The sequence below is a fragment of the Nilaparvata lugens genome, chromosome 7, assembly GCF_014356525.2.
Source record: "Nilaparvata lugens isolate BPH chromosome 7, ASM1435652v1, whole genome shotgun sequence".
In the NCBI taxonomy this organism is placed as follows: domain Eukaryota; kingdom Metazoa; phylum Arthropoda; class Insecta; order Hemiptera; family Delphacidae; genus Nilaparvata; species Nilaparvata lugens.
The window spans coordinates 40,288,882-40,315,413 of NC_052510.1; the positions used below are offsets into that span (position 1 = coordinate 40,288,882).

General features: G+C 34.2%; 1 protein-coding gene across 1 annotated transcript; it reads right to left on the reverse strand.

Annotated features, from left to right (window-relative positions):
• Positions 1 to 20,973: 20,973 nt before the first annotated feature.
• Positions 20,974 to 24,971, reverse strand: LOC111060093. Its single transcript, XM_022347739.2, has 2 exons — positions 24,829 to 24,971; positions 20,974 to 21,701 (listed from the first exon to the last, which is right to left on the reverse strand). Exons 1-2 carry the CDS (start codon positions 24,868 to 24,870, stop codon positions 21,285 to 21,287), a joined length of 459 nt encoding a protein of 152 aa, XP_022203431.2. The 5' UTR covers positions 24,871 to 24,971; the 3' UTR covers positions 20,974 to 21,284.
• Between the last annotated feature and the right edge of the window lie 1,561 nt (positions 24,972 to 26,532).

Below are 26,532 nucleotides of genomic sequence, written 5' to 3' on the forward strand. Positions count from 1 at the left end.
AAGAAGGCATTTTGTGCTCTCTATAAGATCTTCGCAGGGTGCCATCAGGAGGCTCTTCTTCATCACTGAGGGGGAATCCTGTATTTGTTTCATCTTGATTTTCATGATAATTTTCTTGATTGTTCTCAGGCTCTGCGTGATCACTAAGGCTTGATCCTGCATTTGTATCATCTTGATTTTTATCGTTATCTTCTTGAATGCTCTCTTCTCCTCGAGGGGCAAGGTTTTTCAATGATACAGTTGTCTCTCTTCCATCACTAAGCCGTACCTTGGCATATTGTGGGTTGATTTGAAGAATATCCACCTCCTCGACCAATGGATCGAATTTACTTCTTCGTATAGGTACTTTCATTAGGACTTTGTTTGAAGGGGCAAGCCAGGTTGGAAGTGCTATACCATTAGATGATTGTCTATAGTGTCGGAACATCCTATCATGTGGCGTCTCATTAGTAGCCGTGCACAATAGGGATCGAATAGAATGTAGAGAATCTGGGAGCACAGATTCCCAATCAGATACATCCAAATTTCTATGCTTCAATGTAAGAGACACTGTGCGCCAAATTGTACCATTCTCTTGTTCGATTTGGCCATTTCCTGGTGCATTATAAGGTGATGACATGGAAGTGGCTACTCCTCGATTATGAAGGAATTCCTGCAGCTCTCTGGATTTGAAAGAGGTTCCATTGTCAGTATGTACATAAGAAGGTAAACCAAATGTGGTAAACAAGTTCACAAGGCACTGAATTACAGTTGATGAATTCATATTCGGACAAGGGTATGCAAACGGAAACCTAGAGTACTCATCAATTATTGTCAACAAATATTTGTTTTTAGTTTTTGATGGAAGAGGACCCTTGAAGTCCACGCTTAATCTTTCAAATGGATGTGTCGCCTTATTATAAGAGTAGATTTCAATTTCTTGAAGAATTGAGGTTTTATGGCATTACATGTTTGACATGAAGAAGTCATTTTTCTGACATCCTCAACTGAATAGGGTAAATTATGAGTTCTTACCCAATGAATCATTCTGGTCACTCCAGGGTGACACAAGTCACAGTGTAGGGAGTGTAATTTATCGGTTTGAGTTGCATTACACACTCTGGAAAGTGCATCTGCTACTTGGTTGTCCTTTCCTGGTCTGTAAATTATTTCGTAATTGTAGCATGACATCTCCAATCGCCATCATTGTATTTTTTCATTTTTTATTTTATTTTGATGAGTCATATCAAACATGAATGATACAGAGCGCTGGTCAGTGATAATTTTGAAGAATCTTCCAAGTAAGAAATGTCTCCACTTTTTAAGAGCACACACAATAGCAAAAGCCTCTTTTTCAATGGATGAATGTTTACGCTCACTATCATTCAGCTTCTGAGAAAAGAATGCTACTGGACGTCCACACTGTGATAGGACAGCTGAAATTGAAAAATCAGATGCATCTGTTTCAACCACAAAAGGTTCAAAGTCGTCAATTGTACTAACTACTGCCTTAGAAATCTCAGTTTTGAGTTGATTGAAGTCAGCTATAGCTTCAGAAGTCAAAGGAAAGGTCTTTGCTGTAAGAAGCCGTTTAGCTTTATCTGAATAATTGGATATCCATTTGGAATAGTGTGCAAACATTCCAATTGTTCGCTCAAGAGCCTTTCTATTATCTGGGGGTGGAAGATTGAGCAATGGTTTCAGACGTTTAGGGTCAGGAGAAATTGTCCCATTTTCAATTTTATAGCCAAGCAAGCTTATTGAAGTAAGTGAATATTTGCTTTTTTCTGTATTGATTGTAAAATTATATTTTTGTACTGCATCTAAGAATTTTTTGAGATTCAAATCATGTTCCTTCTGATTCTTACCACATATTGTCACATCATCCAGGTATGCATACGTTTTTTCAAGTTTTTCATTATTAATAACATTATCAATGACTCGCTGAAAAGTGGGTACACCATCTGTCAGACCAAAAGCAAGCCTTCGAAATTGATACAAACGGCCACATGCCTCAAATGCAGTGAAAGGTCGATCTTTTTCTCGTAGGGGTACCTGGTGATAAGCGCTTTTCAAGTCAATAGTGGTGAATACAGAGTTTTTTGAGACCTTAGAAACAATATCTTCAAGACTAGGGAGGGGATATGCGTCAAGATGTGTGTATCGGCTAATAGTTTGAGAATAGTCTATTACCATTCGCTTTTTGTGATTTTCGTTCTTCACTACAAATGCTTGAGCTCTCTAGGGAGACCTGCTTTCTTCAATAATTCCATCAGCTAGCATTTTCTCAATTTCTTTCTCCATGAAACTAGTGTCTTCAAGAGAATGCTTTCGGGATTTAGTAATTATAGGTTTAATGTCTTTAGTTAAAAACTCAAAAAGTGGTGGAGGTTCTATCTTTGCTGGAGCCAGATAATTGATAGTCAATGGGGGTTTAGTTCCTCCAAATGAAACTCTAAGTTCAGAGTGTTGATTAAGTAAGTCATGTCCTACAATAACATTAGCACACAAATCAGGCAATACACTGAATTTTGTTTTGGGGTAATGTTGACCTGAAAATTCTAAATGAGCTACACAATAAAAGGAAATGTTCTTTCTTAGTGATGTTGAAGCCATGGACACTGCACCAGTTGTAGGGTACATTTCAAGTCCACATTTTTTAGCAAAACAGTATGAAATAAATGTCTCAGAGCTTCCTGTATCTATCAAAGCAGAAGTAGGAATGTTGTTTACCTGAGCTTGTACTGTAGCATTTTCAAGAACAGTAGAGGCTGCAATAAGCGCCGAAGATGAAGAAGTTTTAGTAGATTTGCAGACATTTTTCCAATGACCTATTTTCTGGCATTTTTCGCATGAGTCATTTAGTGCAGGGCACTGCTGACGTGTTTTATGTCACTGACAACCACAAAAATAACATTTTTGAAAACTTGAGCTTCTAGTTTTTACAGCTGACAAATTTGTTTCTTTACATGAATTTTCTGAAGAATTATTTGAAGTGGCATTAAGAGTTATTTCAGAAGAGTAAGAAGCTGATTGATTCCTGGCAGATTCCAAGGCACGTGCTTTTTCAATAGCTTCATCAAGAGTTAGCTTGTCAAACTCCAAAAGTCTCAGTCTTATCTGATGAGAGCTGAGGCCCCGGATAAATGAATCACGAATGTATGTTTTCCTATGAGTTTCAGAATCAACATCTGCAAACCCACAATTCTTACTCAGTTGTTGTAAAGCTTGGTTATATTGGTCAATTGTCTCATCTGAAGACTGTTTACTAGTTGCCAATTTATGTCTAGCGAATATTTCATTTATTGGTTTTACATATGCAGATTTTAGTGCGTCAATAGCCGAAGTATATGAATTTTTGTCGGCAATTGTTTGATAAACAGAATGAGATAGAAAGTTGGTAAGCAACCGTAACTTACTTTCATCATCGATGTCTTCTTCGTCAAAAGATGCGATGAAATTCTCAAAAGTCTTTAGCCAGAAGTTCCATTCTTGTAGAGCTGTTGGAGAATTCGGATCACCATCAAACTTGTCTGGTTTCAAAAATTTGTCCATCGTAACGCGAATTTTCAGTTTTTGTTTCCAGAAAAGATTTGAAGATTATACATTTGTTGTTGAATAGAAATTGTGAAATAGGGAATAGAAATTGATTGACTCGTATTTGATAAGATGAATTGATTTGATGATTTTGGATTACTGATCAATAAATTGTAATGAAAAACCTCTGCATTCTAGGCTTTATTGATCAGTAATGAATTCATAACAGATTCAAAATTAGAATAAATAGTTCAACATCTGATAACAGAAACATAAGAAGAAAACACTAGTCATATGATGATTCAATATCATCACAATTTGACTACTTGCTAGACAGCCATTTATTTCTGAGTACAAAATTCATGAACTCAAATAATAAATAAATCACGAGGAAAACACAAACCCACATAATTTATTCATTTCCTTTTAATAGTATCAACATAATTACAATTCTAGAACATTTGTTTACTTGTAATAAATTTGATAGTAAAGAAACATAAATACAGTACTAATAAATGTTTTGCGAAATCATCAGCCACTATGTGATATATTCCAGAATAAAAATTCAAAGAAATTGATGAATGAAAATTCTAGAAAAATCTGCATAGTTCAATAATTTACGCATTCTATAAAACTTATTTAGTAATAGCATAGAGAAACGATAGCATAAGTAGATAATCCCATGGTATAGGGCGTTTAGTCGCAACTTTTACTGTTATCACAAGCTGATAGTTCACATAGTTCTTTCCTATGCAACTGTGTGCCGCTGGTAGTCTCTAAAATTGTGCCGTTCATACACTATCACTCCAACAAAACAGTGAAAATTGACAGTAATCGGCTTGAGATAACAGTAAAAGTTGTGACATAAATTCCCTATACCATGGGATATCTACTTAAGCTTTTGTTTCTCTATGGTAATAGGCTATATCAAATAATAAATATATTATTTTTGCAATTACTATAACCTACTATTACTTAGCTATTACTATATGAAAAATTACTCATATCTATTGATACTATTCAAGCATATTATAATAATAGGCCTATAGATAACTATCCAACTCCAAAATAAATAATTTGCTAAAAATCAATTAATTCTAAACACCGAAGACAACACAATTATTGGAAACAAAGCTCTCTTGCCTATTATTTAGATTACGAAATTCCTAATAAAATGAGATCATTCAGATCGTACTGTCTTCAATGAGTACTGAGTTACAATTTTTCAAAAATAAGTAAAGTTTTAAGAAAAAATCTGGTGTGGCACACTCACACATCTTTCCTTGCCGTTATGGAAATTTTTCACCTGACGCTAGTGTTCTCGCTCATCTCAAATCTACTATTCAAAGATATGACACAGCTGGTGATAGGACAATAACGCTAGTGAATGATTTAATAGAACCAACAGTTTCCAACAGTTTGCAATTTAATAAACACATTTTCTGTAATTTCAAGCTTATTTTCAATTTGAGGTTAAAATGTTACTGGACATCAATTGCAGAAATTTCCATGCTCAATCTTTTCTCAAATTGTATATGAAGGCTGCTAATTGAGAATCTAAAATCAAACTTTGCATAGATGGGGCGGAGCTCCTGAAATTTTTATAGATATAGGACTTGTTGCAGTTGATAGAGCTTATCAATGACTATTTCAGGTATGAATTAGATCAAAATCGTTGGAGCCGTTTTCGAGAAAATGCGAAAAGCCCTGTTTTTGACAACATTTTCGTCATTTTAGCCGCCATCTTGGATTGCATTTGATCGAAATTGTTCGTGTCGGATCCTCATAGTGTAAGGACTATACGTTCCAAATTTCAAGTCATTCCGTTAACTGGGAGATAAGATATTATGTACACAGACGCACATACACTCATACATACACACACACACACACACACACGCACTCTTTCACATATAGATTTTCAGGTACACCTGATAACAATGCTCCTTGTATTCTGGAAAATACCTTATTTTTAACTTCAATCATCACCAGCAACTCCATAATCTTGTAATAACATTAAGATTTCGCATCATGATTTAAGTTCATTAGATCATGTTCCATAAGAATGAACCGTTAGATGCACGGAAAGGCGCGCATATAAGGACACCTCAAGGATCAAAATTTCAAACACTCACCACTTTTGACAAAATGATCGGATCTCATCTTACTACAGCTCATTCTTCTCGGCTTGCCAAGGCGGTTCAAAATCATGCATCATACGTGAAATTCGATCAAAAAATAGAAAATTCATCCTTGAGTTCAACCAGTAATTCAATTCACAAAAAATGACCAATTTCCATATTCAAAGATGCGTACCGTATCTTGTGAAATACTCCGGGTAAAATTTCAAAATCTAGTGAGGATGTGGAAAAGTATATCCTCTTCCCACTACAATGGAGAATACTTTTGATTTCAGTACCATTAGAAAGTTGAAGCCGGTTTTTAAAATGGCGATTTTAGTTTTTCATTTTTTCGCGATTTTTCTGTTAATCAAGAGTCTCTAAAATGAGAAGCATCTCAGAAACTCATGATTGATTCCAAATTGTAGACAATTCCATTCTCTACGAGCTCAGTTGCCAAAAATTCATTTTGAATCACTGTTTCCTGGACCGTTAATACTAGGGAAAGTATCTTTGATTTCATGATTTTTTCAACAATCTAATCTTACACTAGGATCATATTCTCCCATGAATCGTTTTCAGCAACTAAAAGAGGAGATTCTGTTCTAAAATTCAAGATCAAGTATTTTTCTATAATTTATCTGGATATAGAAATTGGCCTTTTTTGTGTACTGGAAAATGAACCAGACATTTTAGGCATATTTGGGCCATTCTGTATCTTGCACAAGGAAATCTTGCATGAAAAAATTTGACTTCTCTTATGTATCCAAATTGAGAATTCAGATCACAATATAAAATGCAAGCACACCCCCTTTTGATGTCTATAGTGACTGAACTATAGTAACTGTAGTTTTTTTCAAACACCACTTGTGAAGTAGGGGGGGGGGGATCGGGGCGATCCGCGCCTGTCACCACCTTCTATAGAAGATAGATGTGATTCACATTATAACATTATATTAGTCCAGTCAATTTAGACATGAAAAAAAGCAATATCTTATATTCATTGTAGTTCTGATTTGTTAGGGTTTGTATGCATAAGAGAAGTCCAGAACCAATTCTTGCATACAAAATTTCCTTGTACAGAGTGGCCCAAATACCTAATATGTCTGGTTCATTTTCCAGTTCTGAGCTATTACCATCAAATCCAGTCATAGGACAAGAAAATCCTCTCTCTGCTTTTTTACTGTATATAAAATTCAGGACACCTCAAGAATCGAAATTTCATTCATAACTTTTGATACAATGTTCGGATCTTCTCGCACACTCTTTCTTTTGGGCTTGTCAAGGCAGTTTGAAATCATATATCATGAGTCAAGTTCGTAAGAGAAATGGGAAATTTTTTGTTGAGTGTACACTGTACCTCAACCCATATTCCATACACAAAATAATGGAAATTTATTTATTTGTATGCTGCATATCTTATGAAATAATTCAGATATAAAATCAAAATCTAGTCATGGATGTGAGGAATTTCCTCCTCTTCTCACTCCAATCAACAATACCATTAGAAAGTTACAACCAATTAAAAAAGTGACAATTGCAGTTTTACAATTTTTTAGCAATTCCACTGTTAATCAAGAGTCTCTAAAACGAGGCTCATACATCATAGAAGCTCATGATTGGCTCTAAATTTTATCCTATAGGATAAAATAGTTGCCTTAAATCTTCAACTACTGTTTTCTATCTTAGAACTACCGAGATCGCGTTATTCGAGTTCTATCAACATGGTCGAATTTGATTAGCAGATTCAGCCACAAAGTTTCTTCTAAAAGGTCATGAAGATTATTCCAAAAATCGATTTACGATTTTAGTTTTGCTCTTTATTGCTTTACTTATAATTTTGTATTTTACGACAAAAATACACATACATAATAACAGGGGTTCTTTTTAAACGTATCAATCAATTTCCTCCTTATCATAATATACAATGAAACTGTATATTATTTTACTGAATGCTAAAAAGATAGTGGCTCTTATAAGTTTATAATGAGAGAAATTCATTGAATTTTCAAATTAATTCCTCTTCCACAATCTCCTGCTCGTCGGCTCGCCTACTGGCATTTATAGTTGATATGCAAAATTAGAACTTTCCACTGGTTACAATCAATGAAAAAGGTTAACAATCTTTGGCTATTCAATGAAAAAAAAAAGTAACTGAAACAATATTATTGTTAATGAGCAGCTGACATAATTTTTATAATAATTTTAGAACAATAATGGAAGAATATAATACTGCATTACACACAGCACCTCCAGAACATGTCATAATTGAAATTATTCCATGCTATTTCTCAATTTTCAAGTTCAAAATTGCAATTGTGGATTAAATTAGATAGATTAAAATTTTTTCAATTATTAAATTGAAGTAAATAATGATGTAATAAAGTTTGGATTATGCTACATTTTTATAAAGGACAATACTTTATCTGACCACTGATTCACTTCTTATTGTTTTCTTGTTCTTGTTGATTACAAATAAAAATTAATCCACTTTGTCATTGGAGATGCAGCACTCATGCGATCTGGAGAGTTGAGAGTAGCAAGTGATTAGAATAAGAATAAAGCATGTCCAGACTATGTATCATTAGCAAAACAATGACATGCAGGCCTCAAGCCTCAAGAATGCTGCCAGCAGTTGTTTTGCTGGGGGGAGAGAGTGATGTGAACTGGTTTGTTGGAGAGGAAAGTGTAGGATGCCAACGACTCCCCACTATGTGCCCCTACAACAGCACTAATCCAGCTCAGACAGAAATCGTCATTTACGTATACAAGTGCTTTCTACCATTATATGTTGATACTGCACATTAGGCAAAACAATAACTGGTAAGAATGTTCTCTCTGATTCCTTCTACTTTGTGGTAACACCATCATCAGCCTCTGAGACTGGTTTAACAATTGACGTTTCTCTCAAATGAATAGGAATAGTATTCAGAAGCTCTTGTGAGCTGGACATAAACTTTCTGAGTTCAAAACCTCCACGTTGGAGTGTAGAAATCAATTGTTTTGATAAGGAGATAACTTCGGCAATATTTGGTCCCCCAGAAATACAGTTGTCAATGTAAACATCCTTGTGTATTGATTGATAGACAGGAGAGCTCTCAGTAGATTCTGTTTCAGCGATTTATTCGAGGTGCGGGTTGCCAGAAAGGCAGCTGGTGCAGTACCGTAAGTGATTGTGTTTGAACAAAACTGTTGCAGTGGTAATGAAGGATCTTCATGCCAAAAAATCCTATGAAAGTTCCTATCAGAAGGATTAAGCCACACCATTCTATACATCTTGGCTACATCAGAAATGAACGCAACCTTATGCATACAAAAACGTAATACAATATCAAAAAGGTCTGGTTGAACACAATGTCCAGAAAAAAGTACATCGTTGAGTGAGATATTAGATGAAGTTTTTGCAGAAGCATCAAAGACGACCCGAAGTTTGGTTGTCAAAGATGATAATTTAAGAACAGCATGATGCAGTATAAAATATGCAGGTTCATTTTCTTCAAGAGGTGGGACAGGTGACATGTGGTTCAATTCTTGATATTTGCGCATGAACTCAACATATTGATGTTTTAATTCAGCTTGAAACTTGGAAGAGCCTAAGGCAAAAGCATTGTCCTTATGAGGCAAGGTTACCATGAAATGACCATCATCACATCTGACTGTAGTTTTGTCATAATTTTTTTCTATATTCAACTGTTCTGGTGATGAAGGAATTGTATTTGACAAATCCTCAAGTTTCCAAAAACTCTCTAGCTGATTAGATAAATCAAGGCTAGAAATGAAGTTAGAATGAACATGATTATGACAAATTGTGGGTTGAATAAGTTTCATTTGACCAAAAATGATTCAACCTAACAAGGTATTTTGAAGGATGGAACCAGGAGCAACAGACATTTGTCTGCATGTCATTACAGCTGCAAACATGGAAGTGCCTAACAAAAGATCAATGCCCTTGGATTGAAAAAAGTTTTTATCAGCTACTGTGAGCGAATATTCCTTGGGATTTTGAATCTGTCAATGTTGGCAGGAGGAAGATTGAGAGATATTTTGTTTACAACAAGACATTCTTCAAAGGCAGACCAAGACTGGTTGGTTGATTGTACCTTGATGCTATGAGTAATATTTGACCTATAGTGAGGTTCACATTATAATGACAGTATTTGATCAACTTTGATTTTGCTATCTTTGTCTATCATTCGACAAAGCCGGTGGTACTATCCTTTTCTTGGTCTGCAGCGATGCCAATTATGTTTTTGACAGTATAGAAATATAATTAATTAATGAAGAGAATCGGCATCACTTTTCTTCTATCTTTATCCACTGCCATTATAACGTGGACCTCACTATAGTCAAATTACCTGAAACAGTATGAATCAATTTATTACTATGAATTGCAGGTAGAGCAAGACGAGCAGCTAGTCTCTCACTTACAAGATTAGAATCACTACCTGTATCTGGGAGTGCACAACATGAAATAGACTGACCACTTTAGTCAAACACAATGACCTCAGCAGTTGGCATAATCGAAAAAGACTTAATACTACCATTTACAGATAAAATAGAACTGGAGTGAACGTTGATGGCAGCATCAGAAATGATGGCATCCTACAGGCAGAAATGATGCTTGTAGATTGGCTGCGCGATTGAGCTCACTATTTGAGTGAGAATTAGAGATAGGAGGTTGACTATCAGACACATGGCCACTGAATTCTCCAATAGAATTAAGTGCCACTTGAGAGTTTGTTTTAGAACTGATAGAAGTTGCATTCAGCCTTCCAGCAGACTGTGCCAAGGATGATTGAATAGTATTTGAAGTGACAATATTTCTACCATTACCCTTGAGATGTGACATGGCATCATGGAGGAGTCTATGATGCGAATTTCCGCATTGACGGCAGGAGCCAAGACAGGAGTGACCTTGAACAAAAGGCTTTAAACAATTAAAGCAGAGTGATTTTCTTTTTACAGCATCCCTTCTATCAACAGGAGAGATCTTCAAGAACAAGGGACAATTGAAGACATTATGTGTTATATCTTTACAAAACAAGCAAGCAAATCACTTTTGAATAATAGGAACAGAATGTTGCTTACTACACAGCTTAGATGAGGGTTGAATTGATTTGACATTATTACTAATATTAGTAGGCTTGTGTAATGAATGAGTATTATTTACAGTACTATATATGACAGCATGTGTGACCATATGTTGTGATTCCATAAAATCCCATAGATTTTCCATTGATGAAACGGTATAGAGTGAATTGTATCTCTCCCAATCCCTCAGGGTACAGGAATCAAAACGTGAGACAAATATATACATGTACAATAGATTTTTTATATCAATACCCAGATTAAGTGATTCTAAACCAAAGATGTGAGTTTTCAAGTGATCAATAAAGGCTCTCCAAGACTGAGCGGAATTAGTGTTCAAATTGGGAGGATTCAAGATTGCTCCAACATGATTGTCAGCAATAAGCCTAGGATTGTCATAACGTTGCTTTAGTAGAGACCATGCCAAATCAAACTGCCCACGTGGAACATTTGAGATTCTGTTGAGAGCTTCCTTACTAAGTGATCTTTTTAGATATTCAAATTTTACACTAGGAGCTACTGATATATTATCAGCAACAATATTGGAGAAGGATGAGGTTCTCTAACCAACGAGAAAATACACCATCAAGCTTTGGTAACTCGATTTCAGGTAATTTAAAACCTTGAAATTGTATAGCAGGAGAGTATTCAGGCTGCCAGGGTGGTTGAGATTGAGAAACCACTGGCGGCTGATTAACTGCGGACCCTGAACCTGATGTTGGATTAGAGATAGGAGTGGCTGCTGCATACTGAGTGACAACAGGTGCCTGATTTGGGCAACAAGGGTAAGGTTGGATTGATGATGGACATGTCTTGAGACATGTTCATATTGTCGCATGCTGAATGCTGCTGCACCTGTTGACATTCGAAAGACTCACAAAGTATAGTAATTTTAGTGATAAGATCAGTGAGTTTATCAGTAAAATTAATATGAATGTTTTGATCAACTGTCTCTTGATCAATTTGAGAGTAGAAATTGTCATACAAATCCTCCAGTTTAGTCAGGCGAGAGTGCACTGTTAGTAGTTTTCTATGTTCATCACTATTGGTGATTTTACTTCCAATATGATTGTCAGACAATCAAAGAAATTCATTTGCAACACCCATCCATTGACAGACAATGGCATCAGACTTAGTGGCTTTAGGAGCCATTTCTGATCAATTTAAACTGTTCCAAATACAAGGAGAGATACCTTACAATAGCAGCAATGTTAATCTGCATGATGAGCTTTGAGATTTGTAGCTCTGGAAGTCTGCATCAGAAACAAGAATGCTTTGCTTTGAAGCAGGTGATGGTAGCTTCCAGATCGTGCAGTTGAAAGAGGGTGCCGCTGGTCAGCATGGTAAAAATGTGTCACAGCACACCTTGATAGTGATCAGAGTCCCTTAAAATCAAAAGAACAATATGCATTAGTTCATGAATATCCTAAGAAACATACACAATCTTTGAGGAAAAATATAACACAGTAGAATTAACACCACCTGACATTTGTTGTAAGTATGCAGGTGGGGCCTAAAATGGTCAAGATCGATTGAAAATGGTCTGGTCAATCTTGTAGCATAAATTCAAGGCCAGGTGGACTCAATTTATATTGAATTTTCTGCCCAAAGCTAGTGGACTGTATAAATGAATGAAGATAGATAAAATGATTAAAAGACTAATTATTAGAATAGATGGACAGGAAAAATTAATATAATAAATACCGGTTCATCCTTGTGCATGCACTTGCCTTGGCCAATAGCTTGTCCATGCAAAAGGGTGGATGGCACCTTTGGTAGCTCAAGGGATTGTAAGTAAAAGGAAAAAAGGTTGTCAACACCAGTAGATAAGAAAGGCTGATTTTGCATCGTTCTTTATGACTTTTTCCCCCCTCCCCCCACCTGCCACACCCATCCTATGTACCCCTACCATCCCTGCTCCTGCTGCACCACCCCCGCTCCTTAGAAGGAGAAGAACCTCTCTTTCTCCCTCCCCCACCCCTTAGAATGAACCTCCCTCTCTCTCTCTCTCTCTCTCTCTCTCCACATGGAGGAGAAAAGAAGAAGAAGAAGAAGAAGAAGAAAAGAAGAAGAAGAAGAAGAAGAAGAAGAAGAAGAAGAGAAGAAGAAGAAGAGAAGAAGAAGAAGAAATTGAAATTGAAATTTATTCTTCCAAAAAATACATTAAATTACAATATATTACAATGTATAACTGAAAATAGTGGAAAAATATTGCTTTTAACAACCCCTGAGTTACTACAGTGTGGGGTTGTTCATGTTCCATATGCATTTTTTATTCTCTTGAATAGTATGGTTACAGTGTTAAACAAATATAAGAATTGAACAAAAATAAAACAGCAGAGCTCTGCATGAATAGAAACGTAGATATAAACTATAAATATAATGCCTTCAATATGAATAGTAAATATGAACAGATCTAGTACTAGAAACTATCAAGTTAAAATCTGAACAATAATGAGAGAGAATGTAAAATAAAACTGTAATTAGATAAAGCTATGAAATATAAGAAATAAATTTAGCTGAATTGTACTCTTGAGCTTAAATAATGCAATCTGGTAATTTGAGCGTGTTGAAATGCCATACATACATAATAAAATTACTAAAATAATCTACTGGGATAAAATTTATTGAAACAATGTTTCCACTTCATTCCTCTCCAATAGCCAACTCTTGGTCAAGTGTCTGAATCTATTCAAGCGTAATGCATCCTTTATTTCACTAGGCAAAAGGTTGAAAATACGAGGAGCGACATATAGCAAGAATCTCCTGAATTTTTCCTTTCTTGGACGAGGCGGAATAAAGTACCCTCCTGTATGTAGCATTGGGTGACGTACTTCATAGATGAATTCATTGAGATCTTGGCCGCTTTCTTTGTAAAATAGTTCTAGCACTTTGTGAAAATATAAATACCTTAATGGTAAGATATTTCTATCTCTGAATAGAATGAGGGAATGATGTTGAACTGGTTTCCTACTTATCACTCTCATTATGAATTTCTGGCCTACTACTAAGGGATTGAGTGTTGTTATGTAAGCCCCTCCCCACATTGCAATGCCATACTGTAGCCTGCTCTCTACTAGTGCATGATACAACATGGTTAAAACATGGTCAGGACAAAGATTTCTCAAAAAGTAAAATTTCCTGCATGCTATGACTAATTGTTTTTTTTAGATTCTGTATATGTTCGTTCCAGTTCAATTGCGAGTCCAATGTTAATCCTAAGTATTTAAGGGATTTTGCTTCAGTGATTAGTCTGCAGTCACAGTTATCCCTATTATCACAATCTGGGCTATGGAATGGTGGACATAGAGGAATTGGTTGTGGCCGCAGATCAATCCTGAGTATTTTTGATTTATCGATATTTAGTTGTAAATAGTTGTAACGGAGCCAAATATTGATTAGTTTTAGGTCTTCAAGTATATTTGTTTGTAGTTGTGGTTCTGAATCTGTGGTGTAGCATAGAGCAGTATCATCGGCATAAGAAGTGAGAGTGCCTTTGAAGTTACCATTGCAGAGGTCATTGATATAAACAAGAAAAAGTTCACTTGATAGAGCTGACCCTTGAGGCACGCCATTTTTTATGATAGCTGAATTACTCAAGGAACCCCCCACATTAACTCGCTGAGAACGTCCCGATAGAAAGCTCTCAAACCAGCTATTACATACACCCCTTACGCCAGCATCATACAGTTTTCTCAGTAACTTTCCGTGATTGACACAGTCAAAAGCTTTCCTGATGTCCAGGAATAAACCTGCGACTTTTTTACTCTCGTTCACACCAATAAAAAATTTAGAAATCACCCTTTTCATAGCATCTTCTGTTTTAAACCCAGCCCTGAACCCAAATTGGTTGTTGCTATAAAATTTAATAGATTTAAGATAATTCTGTAATCTGTTCTTGACTATTTTTTCTAAAATTTTTGAAAAGACAGATAATAAAGCTATGGGTCTGTAATTGTAAAATCAACCGCGTCAATAGTGAAAGAAATGAACATTTTTTGATTTATTGAAATTTTATGTGAAAATTAAATGTAACAATTCATCAATTCATTTAAAAAAAATTATAATAATAAATTTTTTATTCAACATACTAATTTTTTTTGCAATAAAAAATTGAATTTCTCTATCTATTAAATTTATGTGCAATTTCAAAAAACTATTCTTTACATATTAAACTTTCTGTTGAGATATTTTCCTTTAAATTATAAAGCTAAATCAAAAGTAATTTTGATACTTTGAAATATTGTTTGGAAACATATAACAAATGCTATTGATGAATTTTTATAATAATTTTCAAAATTATAGGACAACATGTAATGTTTTTATAGAAAAAATTGTTACTGTTCTCAAATTTAATTTCAACAATTTTCAAACAGTAAAATTTTTTATGTCAAGAGGGGGGTATTTGTAATATTACATTTTTTTCTCGATTGGAATCGAATCTTCAATTCGAGATCTATAAAACTTTATAGTAAATATCAGAGTCATCGATTACGGACAACTTTTTGACTGAGAATTTATCGTAAATGATTGTGTTGCATTGTTCCATGGTGTCACCGAGGCTGAGTTGACAGAATTAATAGATAAATGGATTATTTAAATAGAGATGATATATGAAAATTTAAAATAATAGTTTCAAAATAAAGTTTTATTGAGAACAAATATAAAATGTGAATTCTAAACTTGTAATTTATAATTTTTTTTTTTGGTGACGTGTCCGTAACATCGACATTGAAGAAGCTTTGCTCTTTTCCTGGTAGCTAGGCTTTTCCTGTTCCTTCCTCTTCTCTGAAACTAATGGCTGGCTGTGTGTGTTGTAATTTTGTGCTCTCTGAATATTTTTCCGTTTAAGTGAATAATTAATGTTTTCAATTGAGTTTTAAACAGTTTATAGTGTTCTATTTTGTCTGTATATTGTTTATTGTGTATACAAGCCAATAGCCACTGTTTTTCAACTATATAAACTGGATAAGTACTTAGCTCGTAGTGACTTTAGATGCTTAGGCTTGTAAGATACTGTTCTTTGTGTATTTGTGTAGTATATTGCCAAAATTCTTCTGAAGATTATAAGTTCATTTGCTCTGAAAACTGGATTTCTCATTCATAGGCGATAGATCCATTCATAGTTTATCAAGAATCTATTACATTGGAGCCGACAACTATCCATAGGTTAATAGGTGTGAAATGCTATCCAACCGATTTAGGAAAAATTGGTAGCCCGGCATTTTTAAGTATTCTGTTTATTATTTAGAGAGTGGATTCATTCCAAAATTTAAATCTCTGCTTGGCCCTGGCAACAGCATTGATTATAATAGACAGATTCAAATTGAACTGCACATTGGTATCAAATTCAATTCAATATTACTCTATTGTATTTCCAACCATAGCATTAGTTCAGAAAATCACAGTCCCAACTTCGGCTACTTTGTAAACCATCAACCCATCGATTCAGGAAATTATTTTTTCAAATCAATCGTTTACTATAGTGAGGTCCACGTTATGATGACAGTATTTGATCAACTTTGGTATTGCTATCCTTGTCTATCAATCGACAAAGCCGGTGGTACTATCCTTTTCGATGTCCACATAGATGACAATAATGTTTTTGACAGTGTAGAAATATAATTAATTAATGCAAACAATCGGCATCGCTATTCTTCTATCTTTATCCACTGCCATTATAACGTGGACCACACTATAATTATATACATTTCATTCTGCCGAGACCACAGGGCTTTGTCACTGTCTATGCCTTCCTAAAGCCATACGAATGTCAACATAACCTATAATTTCAAGATACGCTTCCATAACCTTAAAGTAGTTTATCATTATTCTTTTTAGTGTTGTCCATGCCCTCCCAGGAGCAGGAACATCACAATATTTATCTAGGTATTATTTATTATCTCAGTTCAACTATAAAACTTTCGGAAAGACACAACATACCCAAAATTGTTCCTATCTAAATTAATAAAACTAACTGTCCAATCAACTCGCCTCTTTCAACTCTCTCTCTCTCTCTCCTTTCCTCCTATAAGAATAGGTAACACACATGAACTCATTGCTGTCTCCTCTCAAACGCTACTTCAATCGATGTAAACCTACTGGGACAAAGGACACCAATCACTAATGGCCGGATGCTGGGTGCTAATTTGATTAAAAACAGTGCAATGGGCAAATGGGAGGGTGTCGCGTGACGGGAAATGCTCCGGCAACACCGACAAGGCGACAAACGTCCATTGAGAAGACGAGCAATTCGATCAAGTTGCGTGTTGATTGCCGTCGATCTCAACATGTTCAAGCTCAAATATATAGTGGGTATTTAGTTAATCATGTTATGCACTATTATGCAGTTGAATACGGTATCTGCAGTTTAGGATATGATTTCATGCATAGAAAAGCTTTTCTACTGCTATGTTATATACAGAATGTCCCTCGAAAGGTGTGAAAGCAGAAGACCATAGATTCTACATGAAATTTGCAACAAGAAATGTTCAGTAAAATTCTCTTATATTGACCTTAATTTTCGAAATACATAGATTCTTAGATGTTTATCTGGTTCAAAATTTTTCTTAATAACTCAATATTTTCAAGTTCTGAGAGCTTATTGAATGTAATCATTCTATTATATTCGGGTTTTAATCAATTCAAATTCAAAATTTCTAGTTTATTTATTTCTGGACTGAAAAGTGGACTCAAATCAATTCAAGCGGATAACATCACAGATAGCATAACCTATAATTATTCATTCATAACTCTACCTTCATTGCATCATGATTCATCCCATCATCATTACCTAGGCTTAAAATACTTCTGGAAAGTCGCCTTTGTAAAATAATGAATAATGAATTCTTCGATATTTTTATGAAAAACGTCAATAACTAGAAAACTATCAGACAAAATCTTATTCTAAGGATATGGTTGAAAGGAGGAAGAAATTTCCAATAAAATTCATGTATAATTTGTTCCTTCGCTCAAAGTTTCTTAACTTTTCAAAGTTGGAAAAAGCTCAAAACCAAATTTCAAGCAGTTTGAACTGACAGTTCATAAAAAGTTCAAGAACAACAAACAAAGAAACAAAGTATATGAATCTTAATTCCTTTTTCAATCCATATCCTTTTTAGAATTCGATTTTGACTGATAGGTTTCTAGTTATTGACATTTTTCAAAAATATCGAAAAATCTACATTCAAAAACTAAAGTCGATATAAAAAAATTTAGGCCCGGTTGCACAACAGCCGGTTAAATTTTATTTAATCGTGATTAATTTCACGAGAACCAATCAGAGAAGGCGTTTTTGAAATGACGGCTTCTCTGATTGGTTCTTGTGGAATTAATCACGGTTAAAATTTAACCGGCTATTGTGCAACCGGCACTTAGAGTTTTTATTATAGTAATTGCATGTAGAATCTATGATCTTCGGCTGTTACACCTTTCGTCCCACGAAAGCATCGGATAGAAAACTTTTCTGTAGAGTTTGTTTACATTGTTTTCCATAGCTGATTGTGTCTATTAAGATGGAAGTAAATTATTATTTATGAAAATGGTAAACTCCCGCTGAAATAGAAAACAATGTAAACAAACTCTACAGAAGTCTTCCTAGCACCTTTTAAGGTCCTATATTCGTGAGTGAAATTCATGTGCCTGTCATTAATGAACTAAGTTTGCAAATCTTTCTTCTTGAGAAAAAGAAAGTCAGGCCGATGCAAATTGAAATGAATTTGAGTTCCGCAATTCAAGTTCTGCAAACACTGACAGACTTCCTCTTCGAGGAAGACAGTTTGAGCAGATGAAAAGATAGTAAGTATATAGAATACTTATAGGCTATATTTATTTGTGATAAACAGCTGTATATAGTGGGATCAGCGCCGAAGCAAAGCGTTGACTCTAAAAGGATATCACTCGATGCTGGCTGGCTAGCTCTGTTCTTGTATGGCTTGCATACTTTCCATTCGCTTCATAAGGAAATAGTGATTCATCTCATATTTCTAACGTGGTTCTATTCAATGTCCACTCATGATTTCACTGGTTGACCAGCTTTCAACAACAATTTTACACATACATTTATTTAGATCTTCCTAATCTTTCATAATTAGTATTTGAATTCTGTCTAAAATTGCATTAATTTCCAGCTACCGTACGTTAAAAATGTTGATGTTGCTGAAGAATGTGAGAAATCATCAACAGTTGAGAGAAACGGTCAAGGCAACAGACAAGAGAAAGATGTTGGTTTATGAATGAGTGAGAATTTCAGTATACGAGTAAACAATCCATATCATTGCCTCATTTGACCTTGACTTGTTTACGAGAGAAAACAATAGACGGTCACATCTTCTGTGGAGAAAAGTAAGTACAAAATCTTCAATCAGTCAAACAATGTACCATTGAGGATTAACATATTCATTTACATGCTATCTCGTATCACGGAATAAATTCGGCTTTTAACAATAAGATAAGTTTATTCCCAAGAAATACGAGTACTTTACAGTAATGCTCACAAAATGTTTTTAAGAAATTATAAAGATGAAGATTAGAACTATTTTAATTTTTTTAGCCATTTTTTCACATAGATCATTGATTTGAGTAGCCTAGATTTATATTATCATTTATTTTTGACTAGCAGGTAACCCGTGCTTCGCAAGGGTCTTTCTTAAAACTTGACGTAATGAAATCTAGAAGAATTCAAAAAAAGCCTATGTACAGTGAGTCAGTCATTCTATCAGGGCTCGAATAATTTTGAAATTTTAATTGAATAAAAATGGAAGAATGTGAGAAATGGAAGAATTTTCTTTATGTAACTAACAACACCTTCATTGAAAGACATATTAACTGCATGCGTTTTCATATTGCCGATACAGCATTGATGAAACTGTAGACGTTTATTTAGCATTTGTCTCAAAAAATTTTCTAGCTGAAAAATTAATAATCCATGCCCTGTGTAGGCTTAAACATTGCATCAGGAAAACGAAGTTTCAAAACTATGTTTTTCAGGTAGAAAGCAATTATAGAAACAGATGTTCCTTTTTTAATTTCGACCATATTGTAAACAATATCTGGACGGCAGGATAAACCTCCACCAAATATGTAAGCAATATGTGTCTACACCGAGTATGTAAGGTGGGGAAATGAAAACAGAAATGATCGTACTGGTTTGATAATTAAAACAAAACAATAAATTATTTGTACAAATTAGAATTATAATTAAAATTATAAATAACAATAAATAGATAATATTTCAAGGGCTACTCGCTTGGCTGCTAGTGAAGATTAAATTTGTTGTGATTATGGAAAATTTAAAACAATGACTCAGTAGTCACCTACCTTTTTGATAATGGCCCCCATTTGGCATCCACTGGTTAATCGCGACGTTATTATTATGAAAATAAATAAAAAACTGATCTAATGAAGTGGGTTCAGATCCCTTCCTATTCAATAATACAATTCTCTTTAAACTGCCCGAACTGTGACAGGAAAACTGTATTATAAAACAAGAACAAATCTATCCCCTTCACCAGAACAGCCGGACTTTTACTCTCAGTCCTAACGAACGAGCTCACACACCGACTAGTAAAATTTTTGGGTATTAATATATAACTCAGTCAATGCCAAACATGAAGCCATTTCAATACATATTTTTATCCGTCGCACAAGCCAGCACGTTTGTTATGAAAAACAAAAGAGAAGCTACAATAATTTTGATAACAAGTGAAATAAACAATCTTTCTGTCGATGACAAAACTGTTCAAGGCAGAAACACCGTTCATTAAACTTTTCGTAATTAAAACTCTAAAATCCTGATCAATATGAGATAAATATATGATTCATATATATGTCCCATATGACCAGGTGACAATATGATTTGGTGATTTTTTATGAAATCGAATGTACCATTAATGAATTTTAAACATTAATTCTGAAAAATCTAGAAGGAAAATTAAAATTTGGGCTTCCAGGTGCACGAGATTGATATTTTTAGAATCTATGTGCAAAATTTGGAGATCTGAATAATCATTCCCGTTTTTTTCCGGTATGCAATCCACAGTTGACAGTTTTGTGATGCGAATAAACGAACACACGAACAACACAACCCTACTCTCTCTTATTATATAGATTACCTGGAACGGTTTTTTATTGATAACTAGTTATGTTTGGACATCTACAATTCGATTACTCGTTCTATAAATGGTTCAGTCACGAGAAAAGTTTTGAAGAAATTACACCAGCGTTATGGCTTTTCTTGTGACTAAAACTAGCTTACAAGACTTCGAAAAAATACTTTCTTGTTAATTTATGAGGTATTAAATGCCACAGTGCCTGTTTTTCAAACTGGATATTTATATTTTAATACTCAAGTAAAGTACAGTTTAATGGATACTTATGCTGGATTGCAACAATCGAGAAATCGACTACTAAATTTTATAAAATTATCTTATCTAGGTTGGTGCCACCCAATATTTTATAACATTTTAAAATATGATACCTCAAATAAAATTTCTTTGAGCAGTAGAAAGCCCAAATAAAGTGAGAATCTAATTACGGTACTGTTATTATTTGATATGAGCTTCAATCGGAACTTTCATAACTGGAAGACTCTGGAGCAGATATGTCGGAATAGGGTGGTATATCAAGTTCGGGAGAAAAATGTTCCCAAACATCACGACACCATCTCGCAGAAGAGGGTGGGTGTTTCTCCTCTTCTTGGTTATTTTCGCCGTCAACCAGATTGTTTGATAATTTGTGCTTTCCACCTTTTTCTGGGATTTCCGAGCCAGTTGTTTTATGATGGAGGATTTCATCTCCAAAAGCATTTTCTGATTCTACTTTTGTTACAACTCCCACGGGTTTCTCATGATATTCTGTTTTCACATTGTCTTCTATAGAACTCTCTTCCACTTTATTCTCTGGATCATCTGTCCGACTCTCAACTCCAATAGTGATGTAGCCACATACTACCATGAAAATGAAACTTATTTGAGAAATCTGAAAAATAGAAAAGTAATTCTAGGTTATTCAACATGTACTATCTTACATTCCTCATAAAATGATTGTAAGCTGTAGCTTATAAAGAGGTATAATATTATTCCTATGTCAAGGTGCAAGATAGTAAATAAATATAAGTATTCAAATTAGTATTGATGATTCCATAAATAGATTTTTACAAACTGTACAACGTTAAAAACCAAATAATATCAGTTTCAACCTGCAACTGTTTCTCTGCAGAGTTGTAGGCAATGGAAGTATTTGATATTCACATTAGACTGTCAGCATTCCTTGTAGAAAACACGAATGCTTCCCACTCAAGCAATGCTGAATGCTGACAGGTGATGTGAATGTTACTGCGTGTAGCAATGAACTTATACTGCATTTATTCCGGACTAGCTTGATACAGTATTTACTTTTCCATTATTTTGAAAGATTAGTACAGTATAAAAATAATATAGTAAAAATAATAAAAAATTAGTTTTCACATTGAAGTTTCGTCAATTCTGTTCTAAGATGACGACTATTTTGATGGTGTCGCTGATCCAATTTTCTATATTAATCTATTTAGAATTAATATTTAACTTCAAATTTTTGCAACATAGAATGGTAACGTGGGATTTCAATTCGTTCTATGCTGAATAACAACAGAACATCTTTATAATACTTCTCTTAATCTATCAAAATTCAATAGAAGAGACTTTCTATCCTTAGCCTACTGGAGCTAAAAACTCCTTAATATCACTTTTGAATTATATGAGTTCTCTCAAGTACAACCCACACAAAAAACTCTAAATTTGAACAATGGCTATATCAGTTATCTAAATTCTTGTTCACTTTACCTTGTTGAGATATGAATTAACTACAGCTATAGAATAAACAATCTTCTTCAAACAAACAAAATGTATACAATTTCTCTGCCACAGCTGTAGGCTGCAGAAACCAATTTCTAAAATTTAAAAGGAAAATTGAAATACAGTACTGTATTGAATCACTCTATCGATGACCTCATGCCTCATGATGTGGATCCATCGTCTTGCTTCAACTAATAACACTATAGACCTATTGATTAAGTTTCTGTGTAATTTTATGATGTGCCTACTAAGGCCTCTTTCACACGATAGGAGACGTGCAACTTGAACACTGAACAGTGTTCTCGTTTTTTTGTCGAAGTACATTGAGTCAAATCGTGTCTTTCACATGGTGACTCCTATCCAGGAACCTCGTTTTGTCACATCTTTTCCCCTCGAGGCAAGCAGAGGCAAGATCTAACAACTACGCCGCCGTTTCCACAAAGTATGACTCATCACTTTTTTCTCAAAGTCTAACTTCCTTAAAAATATAGATAGAAGATTTCTGATTTCGGATTTGGATTCAGCGACCCCAAATTCTTTAAAGCGCAAGTCCCGTTTTCGAAAATATCCGAAAACAAGGAAGTTTTGCCTGTTTTTAATAAAGCTTTCTATTATCATATAATTATACGGTAAAAACGAACAGGTACTGTACTATACAGTACGTAAGAACTCTAGCTATTATAATACACTTACACTGTATCGTGTAGGAAATTTGGTAGGTTATTTATCTTGATTTCTGGAAATACCCCAAAATAAGGGAGTAAGATAACTTTGAAAAACCAAAGTTTTCCTGCCGATTGAAGAAACATTAAAAATTAGTCTACAAGACATATTATGTCTTAGAATAAAAACGTGTAACAAATATCAGATCACTATTCAAGCTATCAAGCTTTTCATAAATTTCATAAGTTTGTGTCGACGGTATATGACATAAAAGGCAAATGCTCGCGCTTGGTCCATAGTTCTACGACTGAGGAATGAGGATTTAGGTCAGCAACTAAAATCGACAAGCCATGATTGTCAATCTTACTCATGATACAAAGCTTTGTACTATGATACATGGTTTCCATTCTGTATCATTCTTTAATAAAAATAAAACAAGATTCCGGTTTCAAAAGCATCAAAGTCGCCAGGCTGGTCTGAGCTATTCATGACTTTTTTTCAGTATGCATTATCAACTCAGCAGTTCTAATACACAGACATCACTACTTGGAATGCCATGACATTTTCTATTCTTGCAATTCCTATTATTACCATAGATCGATTCAGATCAGCACAATGTTTATACTGTATGTTCATATAGATTTTTCTGATTGTAAAAGAAATAGTCAATAATTGCTGGGAATTTGAAGTGATATTCAACGATTTGAACCTGATAAATTGGATTGTTGAATGACAATTGAAATTCAGTGAATTTTACTGTACAACATTCCTTTTCCTCCTATTTTATTGGGTGATGAGTGGAGATGATTTATGATTTCATATTTGGATTCATCTTTTCATAGTTCAATATTTTTTTGGAAAACTAGAACTTATAAAAATTAAAAATGTTTATGTATAAACTTCTCAGGTGTTCAAAAACTTCTTAAAACCTTTGCCTGTCCCTTTGTGAGGCAGGAGTATTATTTATCTTAGTACGTACTATATAATCATATGATAATGGAAAGCTATATTAAAAACAGCTATAACTCCCTTGTTTTCGGGTATTTTTGAAAATGGGACTTATGCTTTAAAGAATTTGGGGTCGCTGAATCCAAATCCGAAATCAGAAATCTTCTATCTATATTTTTAAGGAAGTTAGACTTTGAGAAAAAGTGATGAGTCATAACTTTGAGCAAACGTCGGCATAGTTGTTAGATCTGTCGGCTTATTCGTAAGATCCCCATGTGAAAGTACAGGAGAGCTGCAAAATATGAAATATGATCTTCTGTAATATGATATTCCAGGAGCGAGGTCTCTGCCGTGTGAAACTGGCCTTAAATCAACGTGTCTGACGACACTAGTTCCAAATTGCATCACTTAACGCAATAAACAATTTCGAAATGATGCAGTTCTCTCACAAACTATAATTTTAGTAAGTCTTTTTTTTTGTCTTCAAAGTTGATATCTACATACATTACAATAATTGGTTAATGTTATCGCTTGTTGGCCAATCTGATAGTTTGTTGAAATTGCATGATCCTTACATCATGTTGCATTTATAAAGCTTTATCCTAGGATGATAACTAATGGAAATGAGATGAATAATAACGATATTTATAAGTTTTACTTACTGCAGCTATAATGCACAGGATTCGCATAGTCCTCTTTTTCATCGACTACTGTTCAGTACCGTTTATTGCAGTCATATCGCGAGTTGTATGAAGAATTTCATTGTTCAAGTATCCTATCATGCTCATATTATACAACCTCGGTTTCATTATATGAAGTACAAAAGAAATAAATCAATAGATAGACTACAACAATAGACTGACATAGCATTGATTCATGGCTTGGTGCAATGACGATCTCATAACATTGGCGTGTCAACATTTCTAAATCAGCTTAGTTGGCCTGTATTGATGAATTGAGACAAAGCTGTGAGGTGCAATTGTCTGTAGTTTTGGCGCTGTGACATGTATTATATTTTCAAGATTGAAGTTACCTACAAAATTAGGTGGTATGAAACACGCGTGAATTTGAAAATCTGATATTTAATAATCTTATTACATAAGCAATGCATCAGTCGTCTATCTCAGTACGCTTGAGGCTGTGCAAAAAGGCTAAAAATAAACTTTATACTGGTGATATTTTTCAAAGTTTCTCTATTTGTATACTATCAAGCTTTCAAAATGAAAAAGTTTTCTCAGGAAAACATTTTTTCCGATCATTACTTTTTGAGATATGAGCGCCTAAAGTTAAAATTCTTGGGACAGAACATTTCAAATTCGGTGAAAGATAAATCCATGAGACTCGAAGGATAGATTCTTAATGGTATTGTTGATATAGTAAAACAAAAATTTTCTAAAAATATCAATTTTTGAGAAAGTTATTCAATTTACTAAAAATTACCAAAAATAACTTTCAGTTGAGTTATTTTTGGTAAATTGAATAAAATTTTCAAAAATTGCTAGTTTAAGAAAATTTTTATTTTACTATATCAACAATACCATTAAGAATCTATCCTCTAAGTCTCATGGATTTATCTCTTACCGAATTTGAAATGTTCTGTCCCAAAAATTTAAACTTTAGGTGCTCATATCTCAAAAAGTAATGATCGGAAAAAAATGTTTTCCTAAAAATATCACCAGTAAAAAGTTTATTTTTAGCCTTTGCACAGCCAAATTTCATAAGATCAATTTCATAAGACAAATAAATTGCTAAAATCTTAAAAGTTATTACCTTGAACTCACTTACTTACGTTGAACTTACTGTAACTTTCATTTGAAACACGTTTATATTTCTATTGGAAAGTTTTTCTTGGGAGTTGAAGAATTAAGGGAAATCTCATTATAAGAAATAGCCTTTCTTTAACAGTGGAAGCTATTTGTAAAAGAGAGCTAGTCCTTCATTTCATACAAAATATTGACTTTTCATTTTCTGATGGCAACACTAATGACAAGGATAAGTTGCGGACATAATGTTAGCAAACATCTTTAACAACATCATTGGTAGAAAATTTGTTGGAACATCAGCATCACTATTCAAAAATGGATCAAGAAATGCAGCAACCTCCACAGTGCGGCTCTACATACTATAGGCTATAGTAATCCAATAATGTAGTAGGCACCATATAGTCAACAATTTTATTTTACGACTCAACTTCTCTTATTTGTCTGTTCTATTTGGCTTGCAGTAAATTGAAGTCATCAAACTTGTATAATAGTTTCTGATTACCTTTTCAAAAGGAAATTGCTGTTTCGTGTCTGCCCTATAATCGCTTTCTATATCAAGATATCGAAGAATATTTCAAGAAGCTCATTCAATATTCCTCCAAG

What these genes read in the sequence shown, in the direction of transcription:
- LOC111060093 (XM_022347739.2), bottom strand. Translation starts at nt 24,870, where the DNA reads ATGAAAAAGAGGACTATGCGAATCCTGTGCATTATAGCTGCA. An exon ending in TCCTGTGCATTATAGCTGCA is followed by an intron (nt 21,702 to 24,828) that starts GTAAGTAAAACT and finishes TCTATTTTTCAG; the next exon opens with ATTTCTCAAATAAGTTTCAT.